This window comes from Olea europaea, unplaced genomic scaffold (assembly GCF_002742605.1).
Source record: "Olea europaea var. sylvestris unplaced genomic scaffold, O_europaea_v1 scaffold2809, whole genome shotgun sequence".
NCBI classification, from domain to species: domain Eukaryota; kingdom Viridiplantae; phylum Streptophyta; class Magnoliopsida; order Lamiales; family Oleaceae; genus Olea; species Olea europaea.
This window is the reverse complement of record NW_019246582.1, coordinates 23442-41479: the sequence shown is the minus strand read 5'-3', so window position 1 is coordinate 41479 and position 18038 is coordinate 23442. Positions and strand designations below refer to the sequence as shown.

General features: G+C 35.6%; 2 protein-coding genes across 2 annotated transcripts; one reads left to right on the top strand and one right to left on the bottom strand.

Moving 5' to 3' along the window:
• Positions 1-8042: 8042 nt before the first annotated feature.
• On the bottom strand, positions 8043-8735 carry LOC111384009. Its single transcript, XM_023008218.1, has 2 exons — positions 8454-8735; positions 8043-8345 (listed from the first exon to the last, which is right to left on the bottom strand). Exons 1-2 carry the CDS (start codon positions 8733-8735, stop codon positions 8043-8045), a joined length of 585 nt encoding a protein of 194 aa, XP_022863986.1.
• Positions 8736-12461: 3726 nt separating this feature from the next.
• Positions 12462-18038, top strand: LOC111384008 (2,3-bisphosphoglycerate-independent phosphoglycerate mutase-like). Its single transcript, XM_023008217.1, has 10 exons — positions 12462-12587; positions 12722-12896; positions 13032-13159; positions 14019-14169; positions 14319-14522; positions 15234-15658; positions 16004-16196; positions 16286-16381; positions 17019-17174; positions 17692-18038. The coding sequence occupies exons 2-10, from the start codon at positions 12735-12737 to the stop codon at positions 17854-17856; spliced, it is 1680 nt and encodes a 559-aa protein (XP_022863985.1). The 5' UTR covers positions 12462-12587; positions 12722-12734; the 3' UTR covers positions 17857-18038.

Here is an 18038-nt window from a genome sequence, read left to right as displayed (position 1 = left end):
TTATAAGCAATATTCACTTATTCAACATTAATTTTAATATATTAATAAACACTTGCCAAACATATACTAAGACAACAAAACCGAATCATTTCCGTGCTATTGTAGGATACTTTGAAAATAATGGGTGATCCACCTAGTGACCTTTTTGCTTATGTTATTTTCTTATTTCAAAACGAATAATTATTGCACAAATTATTGTCGATGAGGGGGGTGATCCTTTAATTTATCGCAAGTGTATGGTACTACAAACAAGCAATAAAGTGAAGAGTATGATCGTTTCCACGAATATTGTGTACTCAATATAGTGTCAATCACTTGTAACTCTAATCGCATAGTCAAATATATTTAGAGAATTTATACTAAGTAAACTAATTGTTCTAGTGAACAATTTGTAAGGGTTTTGTAAATTTAAACTGAATGTTACTAACACCTAGAATTGCAAAGAATCGTGATTTATTAGAAGAACAAAACCTGATTTTTAAGTTGATAAAGTAGAAGAGGATGAATCTTGATGTTCTTGAATTTCTCCAATGGTTGCTTGATTGATTCTCCTAATTCTTCTTCCAGATTTCCCAAAAATCCTAGAATTAATCTTCAATTGATGAAAATCTATCGTTTTCCCTTTAATTTTCACCTAAGACATTTGAATTCTCCTCTCTTGATTAATGTTGATGGATGAAATATGTATAGGATAAGTCCCTTTTTCAGCGTACGAGGCTGCTAGGTATTTATAATGCTTGAGAAATATATGAAAAATCACGTTCAAAATCAAGTCGAAGATGAATCTAGCTCCATCTAGCAATAGCATGTTCAACCCTTATTTTTGCCTGGGCAATCGCATGGATTAAATTGTTAGTTTATGTTTTAGTTTTTCGAAGTTGGGAGCGCCCATCTTAACTAACACTGCACAAATGTTAATATTTTTATCATAAGTTTCTCTTCACGATAACTGATTGAGGTGATTCGAAGTGTGTTGAAAAACTAACGAAAATGGCTATAACTTTATTAGAAATAGTATTTTTCTAATTCGAACTTTTAGCATGCCCTTGTTTGAGCCCATTCTTTCCAAAAAATAAATAAATTCTTAAATAGTGATTTGATATCATTTCAATCACACATTTTACGCAAATTCAAATTTTTTCCTTATTTTCTAACCACACATTTTCCATCAATACATTATTGAAAAAATCATTTTTTCCCTCAAAATGGTGATCAAACAAGGGCTATGTCAAAAATATATCTCAATATCCAGTAAAAATATTAAATATAACTTGTGCGGTTAAAAATTAATTTGTGAAAATACTTTGATCATATTTAACTCATTTTTTGACTTCGAATTGCATCAAATCAATTCCTAGCAATTTTCACATATCGTTTTATGGTCCGAATCAACTACTAAAAATTTGCAATTAAGTTTTTGAACTTTGAATTGCACCATTTTCCTTTCCTTTGTTCAATTTCACTTTCAATCATCGAGATATACTTAATAAAAACAAAATATACAATGAATTACATCATAATTAATCAAAATAAATTCAAATATATACATTTTAAGGCTCAAATAAGTGTATAAAATACACTTCGTGGAAATTACAGCCACTGAAGTATTTTAAGTTCATATTTCATTATTAAGTAATTAGGTTCCTTAATTTAGAAATCATGTCGTAATTAATTATTTATCAACATTTTAATATATATATTATCTCTAACCGTTTCCACATTTTACGTTCATAGTAAAGAGAGAAAATTTTTAAATAAGGGAAAGAAATCTTTCTAAACTGCTCAAACGCATTCCACATTCCTTCACGATCAACCGTGATATAAGATACATACCCTAAATTTGAAATCGGTCTTCATTTACCCTCTCGCTTCTGTATTTGTGACCCGAAGTCAAACAAGTACTCCAAGCGTTTGGTAATGGCAAAAACCCGGAGTTGTGATCGAAAATCTCAACAGAAAATAAACAGTCCCTCTAGAAGCCATCAACGGAACGTCAGAAGTCCACAAGTCGGTAAACGTGATTGCGATGGAACCCCGAAAACCTCGATCAAATCTCGAAGATGAAAATCGAACAATGTAAGTATTCTCTGTAGTCTATTGCGTTAAATGGTCATATGGGTAATTTATTTTTGAACTCGCTGAGTGACTTTGAACGGAGTAGTGCTTTATTGATGGGAAAATTTTCAAATTTTAACGTGGTTTATTGGTAATCCTTTGTCTGACTCAACGGTGTGAAGTGAAATTTTTCGATTACATTTGTGACTCGATGGTGTCAAGTGCTAAATGGTTGTGACCTGTGGGATTGTGACCAATTTTTGTGACATGCAAATTTGTGACTATGGAAATTGGCTCATGTTATTGAATATGGTTGTTGTACATATGTTTGAGTGATTTTTGAAATCATATTGGTAACACGTGCGTTACAATTTTTCGAGTACACTTGTGACTCAATCAGTGTGTTGTGCGAAATGGTTGTGACCTGTGTGATTATATGTTTTATGTCTCGATTTGCATGTGTGCATGATAAAGGATTTTGAGATCTGTTTCCAATTTTCATAATGTTTTGCATGAATAAAATTACATAATCCCCCAAGACCTATGGTTTCCTGGTAAAATTACAACCACTGTGACCAAGAATGTGTTGACCAACTTCAAATCAAAGTTCATAGATGAACAAGAGGTTATTCTGGCAGACATTTGTTTTTCCTTTTACATGGATTGCCAGGAAATTGTGGTCCAGTCTCAACTCATACACTACTTTTTGTTGAGGGAGGTGAAGCAACCGAATCCCAATGAAATGTGGTTCAAGGTTGCAAACAAATATATTTGATTTTCGTTGTCTGAGTTCTGTGTAGTCATGGGTCTGAGATGTAACGGCAAGGATGTCAGGAAAAATCTCGAGCATATTCCTTCTAGGTTCAAGGGAACATACTTCGAGAATTTGAAACTAGTCATAAATGAAGATGTGCGTGATGTATTATTGAACTTGTTAGATGTAGACGATCATGATGTTGTAAGTATCGGGATTTTATACTTGATAACGTCTTTCTTGTTCTCCACGTCATATGAAAAGTTGGTTGAAAACTACTTGTTTGCCTTAGTAAACGACTTTGCCGCGATGGAATGGTTTCACTGGGGTAAAGAGTTGTTTGAGACGTCTATAAAATCTCTAAAAGAGGGTTTGAGTCATAGGAATCCCCACTACAGGCTGAAAGGGTTTTTGATTGCATTTCAAGTCTGGATTTACGAATCAATTTCAAGTCTTACTGGACCTGTCACCAATAGGGTGGGGAATAGGTACCCCTACATTGTGAACTGGGCATCGAACAGACAACCTTCTGCAGTTAAATTGGATGAAGAGGTCTTCTCTAAGCCTGCCATAAGTGTGAAACTTTTGGTTCTTAGTTGTTGTTCATTGCTACAGCAATCACATATTAATGGTCACAACATATAATATATAGTGTAAATGGTACAATTATGTTAAAGTCAGCAACACATGAATTGGTCATTGCATATTTCACAGATCACACACTTGAAATATATCCTACATTCATCATGTGATGTGATCAAGTTTCCATCGCACGATAATAATACTTAACATGCTTACGTCACAAAAAGTTTGATAATCAATATGTTCTTAGATAACTGATATGATTGTTAATTATATCACTGTTGCAGATTGAAGTTCGTTACGTTGTTCCGTCTGATGATGAGATGGTAGCTTCATATATGAAAGACATTTTGTATAAGAAACCTTTGCCACATGCGCGAGGGGACATGCAATTTGGAGATACGGGCGATGCAGGCACGAGTGTCCCTGTCCAATCTCACACACCCAGACCATGGTTGCTAATGATAATAGATGGATGTAAAGGGCATTCGAGCGATGTTTAAGATGATGACGACGATGATGACGATTTTGTTGATACACCACCGAGAAGGAAAAATGCACCTTCCCATTTCCACCCACCTAATAAGGAGCATGTAACGCAGGGATATTATCCTACAGAGCCAGAGGGGCATGACATCCATACTTTAGCCCAGCCGTAGGCTACCCGTGCAGATGATGAACCACAACTAGCTGTACGTTATCTAGTATATTTATTTCTGGAGTCACAATTTCGGATATTATGTAACAATCGCAAGTTACATAATAATGTGTTATATTGTCAGAACACATGTATTTCAACGAGCAGTTGACCTATGTGTATAGCTCACATATTTGCCAAATAAGGTCACGGACTAATGTCTCTAGTTTACTAAGAAATATGTTTTTATCTCACATTACCGTGTCACAAGTCACAGACATATGTCTTATACATTTGCACTGGTCACAAATCACAACCATGTGACATACTCATTTTGCAATTATTGAATTACAGGTGTTTGACAAGTTGATAGAAGAGTTACGTAGACAGATGACCGAACTCCAGTGTAATAATAAAGAGTCAACAGTGCAGCTCAAGGATCTAAAGTCACAACTATTAGACTTAAAACAAGATAGGAACAGTCAGATTGATCAACTAATCCATGTCCAAGGTGAAATTCGATTGGACATGATGGAAATACGGTCGAGCATGACATTCTTGTCCAGTTTCATTACTACTTTAATATCGAGTATGATGGATGCAATTTTAGCCAAAGCAACTGAGAAGAGTGAAGCTAACAGTGTTGGAGATGCACCACAACAGGAGACGGTACGTAATTCTATAATCAAAATTCTTTTTTGCTGTCATTAGCTTAAGTTGTCTATTAATATTTGTGTTACAACAGATCACGGATATTGAACAAAATATCGATAGGAAAGGCAAGGGCAAGATAGACCCAGCTAACGAAATTGAATATTCGTTCTTTCCTCCGACCCCGTCTTTCGACCTCGGTGTTGTTTCAACACCAATCATTTCTAATAAGGTTGATGCTATTATAGCTGGTGTGGTAAAGGATTGTGAAATTGAGGAGCAGGCTGATGTAGTGACGAAGACCATAAATGAGGACCAAGTACTTCATATCGCATTGCATACATTTACGGGTCATAAACACCCTACATATTGACTTGAAAATGTGGTACTGCGAGCAGATCACCTTTCATCCTTACGCGTGATATTATTAAATACTTGTATATACAGTATATGTCACAAATATTTATCTACATGTCACAACTATGCGGTCACATGACATATTGTCTGCACAAATATATTTATTCAAAAAATGCATTCATTATTTTTCGACATGCATGCAGGGATCTCCTCCTTCTGCACCGACATTGGGTTTGCCAATTAAGAGAGCCCCTAGACCCACACGGATACTACAGTTCCCGTATGTTACCGGTGTTGGAAAACAAATTAAGTATTCTGATGATGCTATTGTTTACGACAAGCATAACAAGAAAGCGGACGAGGCTGATGTTGTTGCATTTCAAAACTGGTTTAACAGAGTTTACAAACCAAGGAACAACTACGTACATTTGATGTCCTGTGCTCTAATATATAAAGTTGGGTAATCTGAGGTTTTAATTTATATTTAGCTACTATCTTCCCATTTCGGAAAGAAGTTTAACGATGCTGATAATGTCATTCGCTCACCTTTTGTACTCGGTTCAATTCCCGTGGGGTCGAAAAGCTGGTGGCATCAACTTATAGATTCGGAATCTTCATTGAGTAGCACGGTATGATCCTTGAAATTGGTCACATATCACAAAGTCACAATATTATGTACACAGGTCACACACACAGAGGTCACAAATCTCTGAAATAGGGTTACATATCACACCTGCAGAGGTCACAGATTACTGAAATGGGGTCAAAGATCACATCGGTGCATGCACAGGTTACTGAAGTTTGTTAAATGTGTCGCAGGTCACAATATTATGCACATAGGTCAAAGATGTTTCGAACTGGGTCACAGATCTTAGGTCACAATATTATATACATAGGTCACAATTGTTTAAAATGGGTCACAGATCTGAGTTTACAATATTATGGTTTTCACATGTCACCAGTCTTCTGTGTGAGGCACATTAAACGTGTGCCTAATTACAGCATTCACAAGTTAATCTTTCCGTGCTTTTTAACTTTCTATCACATTTTACAGCATATGGACGTCTGTTTTCATAATCTGCGACAATTTACATTGAGAAGTCAAGAAGCAAGATTGTGTGCTACCACAACTGATGTTTGTTCCAGGCTAATATAAAAAACATATTTCCCCAGTTTCAGAAAGACCCAAATGTGATAATGTCGGATAAATACATTATTGAAGTTGCTACCGGTAGACGTTTAGAATTCAATCACCATTGATCTGAAGTTGATTATGTGTTTTTGCCAATTTTGCCCATCAATCGTGCACATTGGAAGCTCTGTAGACTTGACATAAAAAATATAAGATGTAAGTATACAACTCAAGCTACAAGATCTATCGTGAAAAAATGACTTTGGTCTGGGTTGACCCCTTTGTCAGAGTTATCCCGCATTTGTTGTTTGCTTTGGGCATCTGGAATCGAAGCTCTGTTGATCCGGGTAAAGATCCAATTGTGAATAAGGTGTTGCTTGTAGATGACACTTCGCATCAACAAAATGAGTACAACTTTGTGACATGTTTTTTTCTTTTTGTGACTTATTTTTTATTTCAAGATTTTCAGTCATACTGACATCTTTCATATGTTACCTCTTGAATTTGTTGTACAGTCATGATTGTGGCATTTTTGTCATTAAGTACGCAGAGTACGTGCTACGTGATGACATTAAGTCTATGCCGATGAATTTTGATGTGGGCCAAGTTAGGTTGGACATTACCACCCGCTTGTTTAAGCACAAAGCTATCAAGAAGCTAACTGAGTTGGTACAGTCGAAGAAAAAGAGCATTGTCGTAAAGTGACTGTAGAAAGTTTGTATAGTGGCTAGAATACTTTTTGGTGGTTTATGTTTCCGCAATGGATGGAGTTTATTTTGTTCATGTAACTTCAAATGGCTTATTGTTTAAGTGTATTAACGAAAACTAAACAGCTTGCATATGGTTACGACAATGATATATATGACAATTCACTATGTTATGTACACAGGTTACAGATGTTTTGTGAAATGGGTCACATATGTGTGGTGAATTGCTTTGGTAATAGTGTTGATTTGTTATATGTTCATGTGTATTGGATACAGTAGACACAGGTCGCAAGACACATGAGTGTTTGCACAGGTCACAGATATTTGTGAAATGGGTCACAGATCAAATGTCACTATGTTATGTACACAGGTCACAGATGTATGTGAAATGGGTCACAGATCACAGGTGACTATGTTATGTACACAGGTCACAGATGTTTGTGAAATAGGTCACAGATATTTGTGACATAGGTCACAGATCACATGACACTATATTTTGTACACAGATCGCATATGTTTGTGAAATAGGTCATATATCACATGTTACGGTATTATGTACACAGGTCAAAGATTTTTTTGAGATGTGTCATATATATCAGGTCACAATATCATGTACACAAGTCACAGTTGTCTTGATATGGGTTACAGAATTATGTGCAGGGGTCACACGTCACATGCCAAGTGACTATGTACACATGTCACAGAATCACATCACTTTGTGCACACGTGCATAGGTAATTAGATTGCACTCACATTCTTTGACCTGTATTCCTTGGTCACAGATTGTCCGTCACAATTTGGGTCACAAGTCATATGTCTACGTAACTTATGTCACAAGTCACATAATTTAATGTACGAACGCTAACGTGAGAAGTTCATCTGCACATTTTGATTGTCACATATTAATTATAAACTATCACAATGTTCTTATCGAATTTCAAAGCAAGCCTAAATTGTGTTCGTGTAACGGCTTACTGAACCAAAGTAATGAATGCTAAAATTTCGATACCATTAACATTTCGCATAATTTTGGATTATTTTTTCGTTAATGGAAGCAGGTTGTTGCATGTCCTGCGATTGTGACCACTACCTTCACAGTCAACATTTCACCGTTTGTTTTCCCTCAATGCACGATCTTCTCATTTTTTCAACAGGTCTGCCAGAGCTCTATTTCTGATTAAGTGTCAGGACAATTATGTCTTCAACTTTCGGTGGCACAATCCACTCATTTGGATTTCCCACTGGGTATATTGTGTATTGGTACGTATTCATGTACGCTTCACGGGTGTAGAAGTACGAACAATAATTGTACGTATCCCGTTTAGTTGTTGCTATTACAGTCAATGCATGTGGACATGACATCTGATCAACTTGACGCATCCGACATGTGCAAGTTCGTTTCTCTATATCAATGACAAATGATGATCCCGCATTAGCGACCGAAAATATTGTTTGGTTTGCTAGAGAAATCTGCGAACAAAGAAAATGATAACGTCGGGTCACATGTCTTACATACTAGATATTCCACCAAGTCACATATATATGTATATGATGTAATGTAACAAATATGATCGTCACCCTCATATTCCTCAAAGATGTGCTCATTTCTCTTATTATTTTCTCGTACTTGGTGGACAACTTTGTGAATGTGCCATTTGCTGTGTTTCTATTCTTACAAAACCAAGATTGTATTGTTTGTCGTAATGAATCCAACAACGCTATTATAGGATAGTTCTTCGTTGCTTTTGTGACTGCATTGGCAGATTCCACTATATTAGAGGTCATTGTGGAGCCGTGACCACCTTCCTGATCCAATTTCATCCTAGAAGCCAAAACATTATTAGGTTGAAAAGCGTACATCTTTCCCGGACAGTATGTAAATGTATGAAAGTAAGACCTTACGAGGTAACCTCTAATCTTCTTGTTGATTGTGTCCAACTGTTGCATATTTTAGTCGAAATCTGACAAAGTGTATGCACGGACAGCCAAATTGAACGGTTGCGTTATGTTGTGACCTGATTTACCAAAATGTGATTTCAAATTCTGTAGCAAATGGTATGTACAAATTCCATGGCTTGTACTCCGATATACCCGTTCGATTGCAGTCTTTATACTATTATGCTTATCTGATACAAAATAAAGTCCTTTCCTATTACCGTAAGCACTCCTCAGGTTTTCTGAAAATCATGTCCAAGATGCATCATTTTTGTTATCCCCAACACCAAATGCAAGCACAAAGATGCTGTTATTAGCATCCTGTGTACAGGCTGTAAATAGAGTGCCTCCGTAGTGCCCATTCAGGTACGTGTCGTCTACAACAATTATAGGTGTACAGTGGACCCATCCTTCAATCGATGCACCAAGTGCCATGAAACAGTACTTGAATCTGCTGTGACCATCGACCTCCAACTTTGTGATCGTTCCAGGATCTATCTGTTCAAGCATATAAAAGTAGCTTGGTAGTTGTCAAAATGACTCTGTTGGATCCCCCTTATTAATTTCAAAGTTCTTTCTCGGGACCTCCAAACTTTAACATAATTCATTGTGACCCCATATGTATGCAACATATCGTTACATATATTGTTCGGAGTGTATACAATACGCGATAATGTATACTTATACTTGATGCATGAGGACACCACAGACATTGAGACTTGCCTGTGAGATCCTAAGACTATGTTTGAAGCATAATGTGTGATTAGCAGTTAGCTTTCGAATCTTGAAAATCTCTGTTTTTCTCAACCTTGAAGACCTACCTATCCAGCTGCAGTCACCATGTGAGCACTTGACTAGATACTCCTTCTTATCTGATCGAACTACCAGTATTCAAACATATTTTATATGACAAAGAAAGATGTGCTCAATTTCAAAACATCTTGATTGCGAAATACTCTATCTTCTTCTATACTCATAGCATCAGGAATGAAAACAACTGTGACTAAATTTTCATCCATGCCGTGAGATGTTTCTACAACTGCATCACATATATCAGTTGTTATATTTTGCAATGGATACACACCTACACTAGATTGCACATTAAGTGCATTTGGATTAGCCAACATAGAATTGAGCGATTCATGTCCTATTTCTGTAGAGGTCACCTCAATGTTTATGGGGTACTTTGAGGGGTCACGCTCTACAGTTTTTAGAGTCATGTATGTCCGAATATTACTGTCACTACTTATTCTTACTGGAGACAGATCAACATTCAGTGTGTAAGTCATTGTGACAACTACTTTAGTAGGATCTAGACTGAACTGTGTCATTGCTGTTTCTACGAGCTTTATATAACTACAATTATTATCAATCATCACTAGTGCCGGCTGTGACCCGTATAACAAGCAAACGTGCACATATTCCATTTTTGTAAAATTTCAAAGGAAAACTGTCGGCTTCAGATTAGAAAATCAGTGACATCATCTGTTATGGTCACATTTATATAGTTCTTGGCTCTGACAGAAACTATGATTTCATATACAACTCAATGTCACATACAAAAAAGTCAGTATCATACGTAGAACACTACCACATGCAATCAATCCCAGTCACCTATGACGGTCATACATTGAAATTCATGCTATGTATCGAGATCGGTCACATAAGCAATTGTCCATAACGTAATGATTTCACGTCCACAATCATAATACAGCTGAGTCACATAAGCAACTGTCTATAAATCGTAATGTTCAAACATGAATTGGTTGATTTCGAACCCACGCGATGAAAACAGACGATGTCATAGGATTTTAAAATTGGAATCACATACCTAATTGTAATCCAGAATCGACGAATCTCCGTAAAGAACGATGGTTGCTTGATTACGGATCGATTAATTCCAATTGTTATCGAGGTCGATTCCGATAACATGAAATGATTTCCTTCCTACGATTGGTCGAGCTTCTTCTTTTTGGATGTGGCATTGATTTGTGACTGAGATTTCTACAGAAATTGTAACAGATTACTTATGTCCTGATTTGTGTATTTTAAATCTTGATTGGTGTATGTTAATAGCCCGAGTTATGTATTGTTCCCAAACACTTATCAGTGGTAGTTCATCCGGTACGGTTAATCACTTAAAAGTGCATTTAACTTATTTTTAAGCATTGGCAAATATACTTATCCATTTTTAGTATAATCTTTTAATGAAGACTGTGCATCCTGTGAATAAATTTGAAAATAATCTTCTCTTTACTTAAGATAGTGTAAGATCTATTAAAATTTTTCATTGGGGTGTATCCAGACGTGGTTATAGTGATTTTAAAAGATTCTAAACTCGTTATAATAATTTAATTTAAGATCATGATTATTCATTAAGTACATTAGTAGGATGAACAGTCCCCTTTCTTAATAATAGTATGAAATTGATTTCCTTTTGAAATGATTTAAAGTTTAACCTTGGAGTTCATTTGCTGTTTCAATAAATTTAGTATAGTTCATATTTAGTTCAACAAAAAGAAAAGATTAAATTTTACAATTAATCTACTTGTACAAAGTACGTAGACAAAATTTGTTAACAAAATAGATGTTGACAAGATCTAGGCTGTTAATTTGTTTTGATTTCAATATCTGATTTTGCAATAAGTGATATAGATCTTCCAACTCATTTTTTGTCAACCTCCTTTGTCAACGTTAAAATCAATATTAAATTTTAAGTTAAAATCAATATTAAATTTTAACCACATGTTTATAGGATCAACAATTTTCTCACCACAACGTTATTCTTCTTCTATTAAAATCTGCTAAAAATTTATTTTCGTCCTAACCAAACACAACATATAAAAATAAAATGCACAATCTTGTAAGAAGCAATGAAATTAAGAAATTTAATGTAGGGAAAATTGTAGAGAAGGTCTCAAACCTTTCAAAAAAGTGCAACATGATCCTAAATATTTAAATCATAGCATATATGTTACAAACCTTTCAAAAATGCTTTTTAGAATTTTATTTACTTATTTATTTTAAGTGGAAAAAGTTAAGAGACCATTTTGCCCTCTCAAAGATGGTCAAATTATAATCGAATGCTTGATTTTTAGTCAACTAATCGAAAATCATTCAGAAGTTTTTCTATTACATAAATTTAAAGGTTTATAACGTATCTGCTACGATTTAAAATTTTGGGATTGTTCATTCAGAAGTCTTTCTATTACACAAATCTAAAGGTTTATAATGTGTCTGCTACGATTTAAAAATTTGGGAACGTTCTGCTCCTTTTGGAAGATTTGAGACCCTGCTTCAAATTTCTCTAATTAAAATTACTTCAACGACTAAAATTTTTAACTACGTGACTGCTGAAATCAACCCTTGGACCAACCATAGCCTATGAAGCATATTCCTATTAGGACAAAAGCATCTTAAGATATTGTTACTAATATTTGAAAAAGCACATCTCGTGCCCATCACGTGACTTTGGCCTAACAACTCGCCTACCTCGGTCCCTCTCCTTAAGGGAGATATTTGTGTCCCATTATTTGTAGATAATATATTATGAAATAGTGGTTGATGTTAAAATGTATGGTTAAAAAAGAAAAAAAAATTTAATTTATATATAATATTATTTTAATAAAAAATATTTGGTTATTTACAAACAAAAGCCTAAGTACTTTTCTGCACCTTGTTTTCTTCGAACAAAAGGTCCCCCACCAACATAGTCTCTTTCATCCATCTGCAGATTCTGCACTTCACACTGTCTGTTGTTTGTTCAAAAATCATAAGGTTTATTCTTCTTATTTTTCTTCCCTCTTTATATATCTGCATGCACGTTTATTCATCGGCATCTTAGATCTGATATAGTTACATTTCGCTTACCTAGATTTGTTTTTTTATTTCTTTTTTTGTGTGTGTTTTAGTTTGAAAAGAGAGATGGGTAGCTCAGGATTTTCATGGAAACTTAACGATCACCCAAAACTGCCCAAGGGGAAAATCATATCAGTGGTGGTTTTGGATGGATGGGGCGAGGCCAATCCGGATGAGTACAACTGCATCCACGTTGCACAAACTCCAACCATGGACTCCCTAAAAAATGTAATATAGTAAATAATAATTTTTATATAATAAGTTTTTTAAATTCTAATTGTTTCTATTTTTACTAGATTGATTTTCTTTTCTAGAATGATATGGGATGATTTGTTTATTTCTGTTGTGGAATAATTGTTGAAGGGTGCGCCTGAGAAATGGAGATTGGTAAAGGCGCACGGCACAGCCGTGGGGCTGCCTACAGAGGATGACATGGGCAACAGTGAGGTTGGTCACAACGCTCTTGGTGCTGGCCGGATTTACGCACAAGGGTGAGCTTCATTTTATTTTTCGTCATTAAAGCCCAAAAACATCAGATTTGAACTTGTACATTTGTTTCAGTTAAGTCACTACACATGTATACCTTAATCAATTTAGGAGAATGGAACAGATAATAGGAGCAGTAAGGTTCTAAAAAATCTTTATCCACATGTAATCTCGGATTAGAGTAAGTATTAATGTGTTTCAATCATTTGCTTTTAACGATAATGTGAGTCACCCCAATATGTGAAAGCGAATTAGGGTTTGAAATTTAGGACCAAATGGAGCAGTCTTTAGATTTCAATGCAATTGGCAAGTGTTCGATGCTGAAGATATGGTGGACCGACGCTACTTCTGGTCAAAGACACTGATCAATGAGTAAAACTAAAATGAATGTATAAGTTCAATGACCATCCATGCGAAAAAAACTCGGGGAAGAATCTTTTAAGATATTTGGTTTGGCATTCTATGGAGCAACTTCCCAGTATGCTCGTGATTTCTGCCACAAGAATGTTGAACTGTGAAGGGAAACAGATTTTATTCAAAAAATGTCTCATGCACAATCACGAGGACCATTAGTTTTATATGCTAGTAGATGTACAAAGTTCTCTTTGAAATTTTCTTCATTTAGATATTTTGAAGCCTAAGAATGTTTAGATGTAGTCATTGTAGAAAATAGAATGGTGAGATTGTTCGCATGCTGTGTGATTTCAATTTTATAATTTTGTCCCTCTCTAATCTTTCTGAAAATATAGGTCCATTTTTCTTTTATTTGTGTCGCCCAGATTACACCTAAAATAAGGGAAGACTTCTTTATTGTGTACCTAGAAGGGTATAATAAAGTAACTCTGTTTTATGTATCTTCGTCAGTGCAAAGCTTGTTGATCTAGCTCTTGCCTCCGGAAAAATCTATGAAGGAGAGGGGTTTACGTACATTAAGGATTCTTTTGCAACTGGAACATTGCACCTTATTGGACTACTAAGTGATGGAGGTGTCCACTCTAGATTGGATCAGTTGCAGGCATGTCTATCTTCTGAAAGTCATCGTGATTTTGTTGATCCAATAGATATTAATTTATTCTTCCTTCAGCCTTTCTCGTAATAATTATTATTATATTAGCCATTTCACTTTTTAGAAAAACTATATCTAAGTGTCATACTTTGGTGCAGCTGTTGCTAAGAGGTGCTAGTGAGCGTGGTGCCAAAAGAATTCGTGTTCATGTTCTCACTGATGGACGTGATGTTTTGGATGGCTCAAGTGTAGGCTTTGTGGAGAGTCTTGAGAATGATCTTGCAAAGTTGCGCGAGAAAGGTATTGATGCCCAGATTGCATCTGGTGGAGGTCGCATGCATGTCACAATGGATCGTTATGAGGTAGACTGATTATGTTTGTTATTTCAACAGTAGTTATCCTTTCAGACTAAACTTATGTATTACAGAGTATGTTAGATGGCATTAGTATTCTATGTTTACTGCTAGTAGAAATGGTTTCTCCATGGCATGATTCATTTTGGGTAAGGTTGTATGTTATAATTCTTTTGGCTGAGAAATGATTAATGAACTTAGATTTTGTTCTCATTTGGGTGAGTAGACCTTAATTTTGTACATAGCTGTATTTCTTTCTCAGCCCAGGTTTGTCAAAGCTTATAATTGATTATAAGCTTGTCAAACTCTATTTTTATCCACTTATTTTGTAGGATTCACAACTTTTACGTACTTTTTAACCATTCTTCAAGACCCATTACTTATGATCAATTATAAGCTTTGAAGAACATGGCTTAGGTGTTTCTGCTTTGAGTTTATTCTCTCGATGACAAAAAATCTGTTTTGACTTTTCAAACTCGACGAGCATTTTGTTTGTATTTTGCTTTCTTGGGACTTTGTTATAAAATTTAATGTCACTTTCAGTAGATGTTGCTACTGCTTCTCTTGATATTTATCAGAGCTTAAAGGTTTTCTTGTCCATCTCAAACATTCAAGAAGTATAACCATTTTCCTAAATGTTATACTACATATCAAAATTTCCTTAATTAGTCAAACTGCCATCTTAACAAATCAATGTTTCTGTTTCTTGTGTCTATCCAGAATGATTGGGGTGTTGTGAAACGAGGTTGGGATGCTCAAGTGCTTGGAGAAGCACCACACAAGTTTAAGAGTGCCGTTGACGCTGTCAAAAAGCTGAGAGAGGATCCTAAGGCAAATGATCAGTATTTACCTGCATTTGTTATTATTGATGACAGTGGAAAGGCTGTTGGGCCTATTGTAGATGGTGATGCTGTTGTTACTTTCAACTTTCGGGCAGATCGTATGACTATGCTGGCCAAGGCACTTGAGTATGAGGATTTCGATATATTTGATCGAGTTCGGTTTCCGAAAATCCGTTATGCTGGAATGCTTCAATATGATGGTGAATTGAAACTTCCCAGTCACTACCTTGTATCTCCTCCAGAGATTGAGAGAACATCTGGGGAATATTTAGTGCATAATGGAGTCCGGACTTTTGCTTGCAGGTGAGTCAGAGATAATTTAATTTACCATGTTGTTTGCTATTTGAGCGTGTAAGTTTGTTTAGGGTGTTACTGAATTTCTCCAATTTCATGGTTTAGTAAGAATATTTATAAGTTGATACCCTAATGACTTCTGGGGCCGCTTCTAAAAAACTTGCTCTGTGTGTGTTAAAATCTCTTTTTGCTTGGAAAGTTGAAAATCACGATAATATTACTTTATCTATGGTAAATTATTAATATTATTGGACAAGTGTAGTATTGAGACTTTCTGCTAGAGCTTCCTAGACTTACAGATTGGTTATTATTTAACATATCAGTACTTTTGTTATTTGTAATGGTTTTTGACAGTGAAACAGTAAAGTTTGGCCATGTTACCTTCTTCTGGAATGGAAATCGCTCAGGATACTTTAACCAAGAAATGGAAGAATACGTTGAAATTCCAAGTGATTCTGGTATTACCTTCAATGTCCAGCCAAAAATGAAGGCCTTGGAGATTGCTGAGAAGGCAAGAGATGCCATCCTCAGCCGCAAATTCCACCAGGTGTGCTGCACTGTAAAGGGTAGCTGATGAAGCACAACATTAATATAAGTCCTACATTTGGTTTTAATTAAGATTCTTTTCCTCGTAAGGTACGTGTTAATCTACCTAATGGTGACATGGTGGGGCATACTGGTGACATTGGAGCAACAATTGTGGCATGCAAGGCTGCTGATGAGGCTGTCAAGGTAATTGTTGGTTCTGGAATTATTTTCTCTTACCGGCGTATCTTGAATACAGAATTCTTTTAGAAAATAAGATGTAATATTGGTGGTCATTTGAGGGTCCAAATATAGTTGGAAAAGCAAGCTAATTTTGTTAAGGAGAAACTTGAGAGGATGTTCCTGGAGTCCTTTGACCTTTTTTTCTGAGCACCTGAATTCTGGTGAATGATATAATGTGAACCCCGTGCAATTTGTAGTAGAATTTGCAAGATTTATGGATACTTTCCACTGTGGTCATCAATTTGTTTCCATTTCCATATTTGAATGTAAATGAAAATAAGTTTTCGTTCTCTAGAAGATAAACATAAAACATGATTGTGGTGGTACTTTCGTTTGCTCCATTATTATTTTTAATTAATGCAATAAGACACAAGAAAAACAACCACCTGCATGATGTCAATTCTTGTGCTTTCCTCTACATTTTGGATCCCTACATATATATTATCCCTTCAAAACAATGTACTCTGTTAGATTTACAGCATGATGCTGGAATTTAAGCTTCTTTTTTGATTTTTTTTCCTGGTACTACACTTGCTAGCGTTTATATGTCTTTCTATAATTTGATAATCTGCACTTAAACTGTATTCAATGATCTGAGCAGATGATCCTTGATGCAATCGAGCAAGTGGGTGGCATATATGTTGTGACTGCTGATCATGGAAATGCTGAGGATATGGTGAAAAGAAACAAGAAGGGCGAACCTCTTCTTGACAAGAGTGGCAAGATTCAGATACTTACTTCTCACACACTTCAACCTGTAAGTAATCTAAAAGCTTATTCTAAAACAGGGGTGATAATAAGAATGTAGATAGTGTGTATGAGATTCTGAGGGCTACAAGCAGTTTCCCTATGGTTTGCTGGTCTTTTATCTCTTGGGAATAAGGCATAGTTTTTTGTTCTTTTTTGTTATTTCTAGCTGAGCAAGTTTCTGGATCACATCAGCATCGAATTTGTTGCTGAAATATTTAGTCTCTTATCAGAAAATCCGATGACAATATTTTATCTGCACATAAAAGATGGATTAACATGTGAAAGTCCGGCGAATTTGGAATGCAAATTCCAAGATTGTTTTCAGAAGTTACATAATCTAAGCAGTTAGCTCTTTTCTCCATTGGCTAAGCTATCAGTTTATTTGTGGTTTTGGAAATATTCCATTCAGCGCATTACACAGAAGGCTTTATTTGGAAAACTGGGAATTTATGAGTCTGCCAGTACTTGTGCTGTTGAGTTAGTTGAATCACGGCTAATGCTAAAAATATTGGGCTTTTGTGTAGGTTCCTATTGCAATTGGTGGTCCTGGATTGGCACCTGGTGTCAGATTCCGCAAAGATGTACCTGGTGGTGGGCTTGCCAACGTCGCTGCAACTGTGATGAACCTACATGGATTCGAGGCACCCAGTGATTACGAGACAACCCTTATTGAGGTTGTTGACAACTAGGCCATAAATCACAACTCCGAGATTTTTACTGCAGGAAAAAGTGCTTCGAATGGACAATATTTATTACTCTGAATAATTACTTGTGATTTTACTATTGGATATTCTGATTTTTCACTAAATCAGCAATGCATATCAAGCAGTTTTTGGGTTGTATGATTGGTAATGAAAGTTTTGTTTACTTC

Excerpts from the sequence above, each read along its gene's own strand:
- LOC111384009 (XM_023008218.1), bottom strand. The coding sequence starts at position 8,735 with ATGTACGCTTTTCAACCTAATAATGTTTTGGCTTCTAGGATGAAATTG. Across the intron at positions 8,346-8,453 it reads CATCTTTGAGGAATATGAGG|ATTTCTCTAGCAAACCAAAC; the intron begins GTGACGATCATA and ends CTTTGTTCGCAG.
- LOC111384008 (XM_023008217.1), top strand. The coding sequence starts at position 12,735 with ATGGGTAGCTCAGGATTTTCATGGAAACTTAACGATCACCCAAAACTG. Across the intron at positions 14,170-14,318 it reads CTAGATTGGATCAGTTGCAG|CTGTTGCTAAGAGGTGCTAG; the intron begins GCATGTCTATCT and ends ACTTTGGTGCAG. Across the intron at positions 16,197-16,285 it reads TCAGCCGCAAATTCCACCAG|GTACGTGTTAATCTACCTAA; the intron begins GTGTGCTGCACT and ends TTTCCTCGTAAG.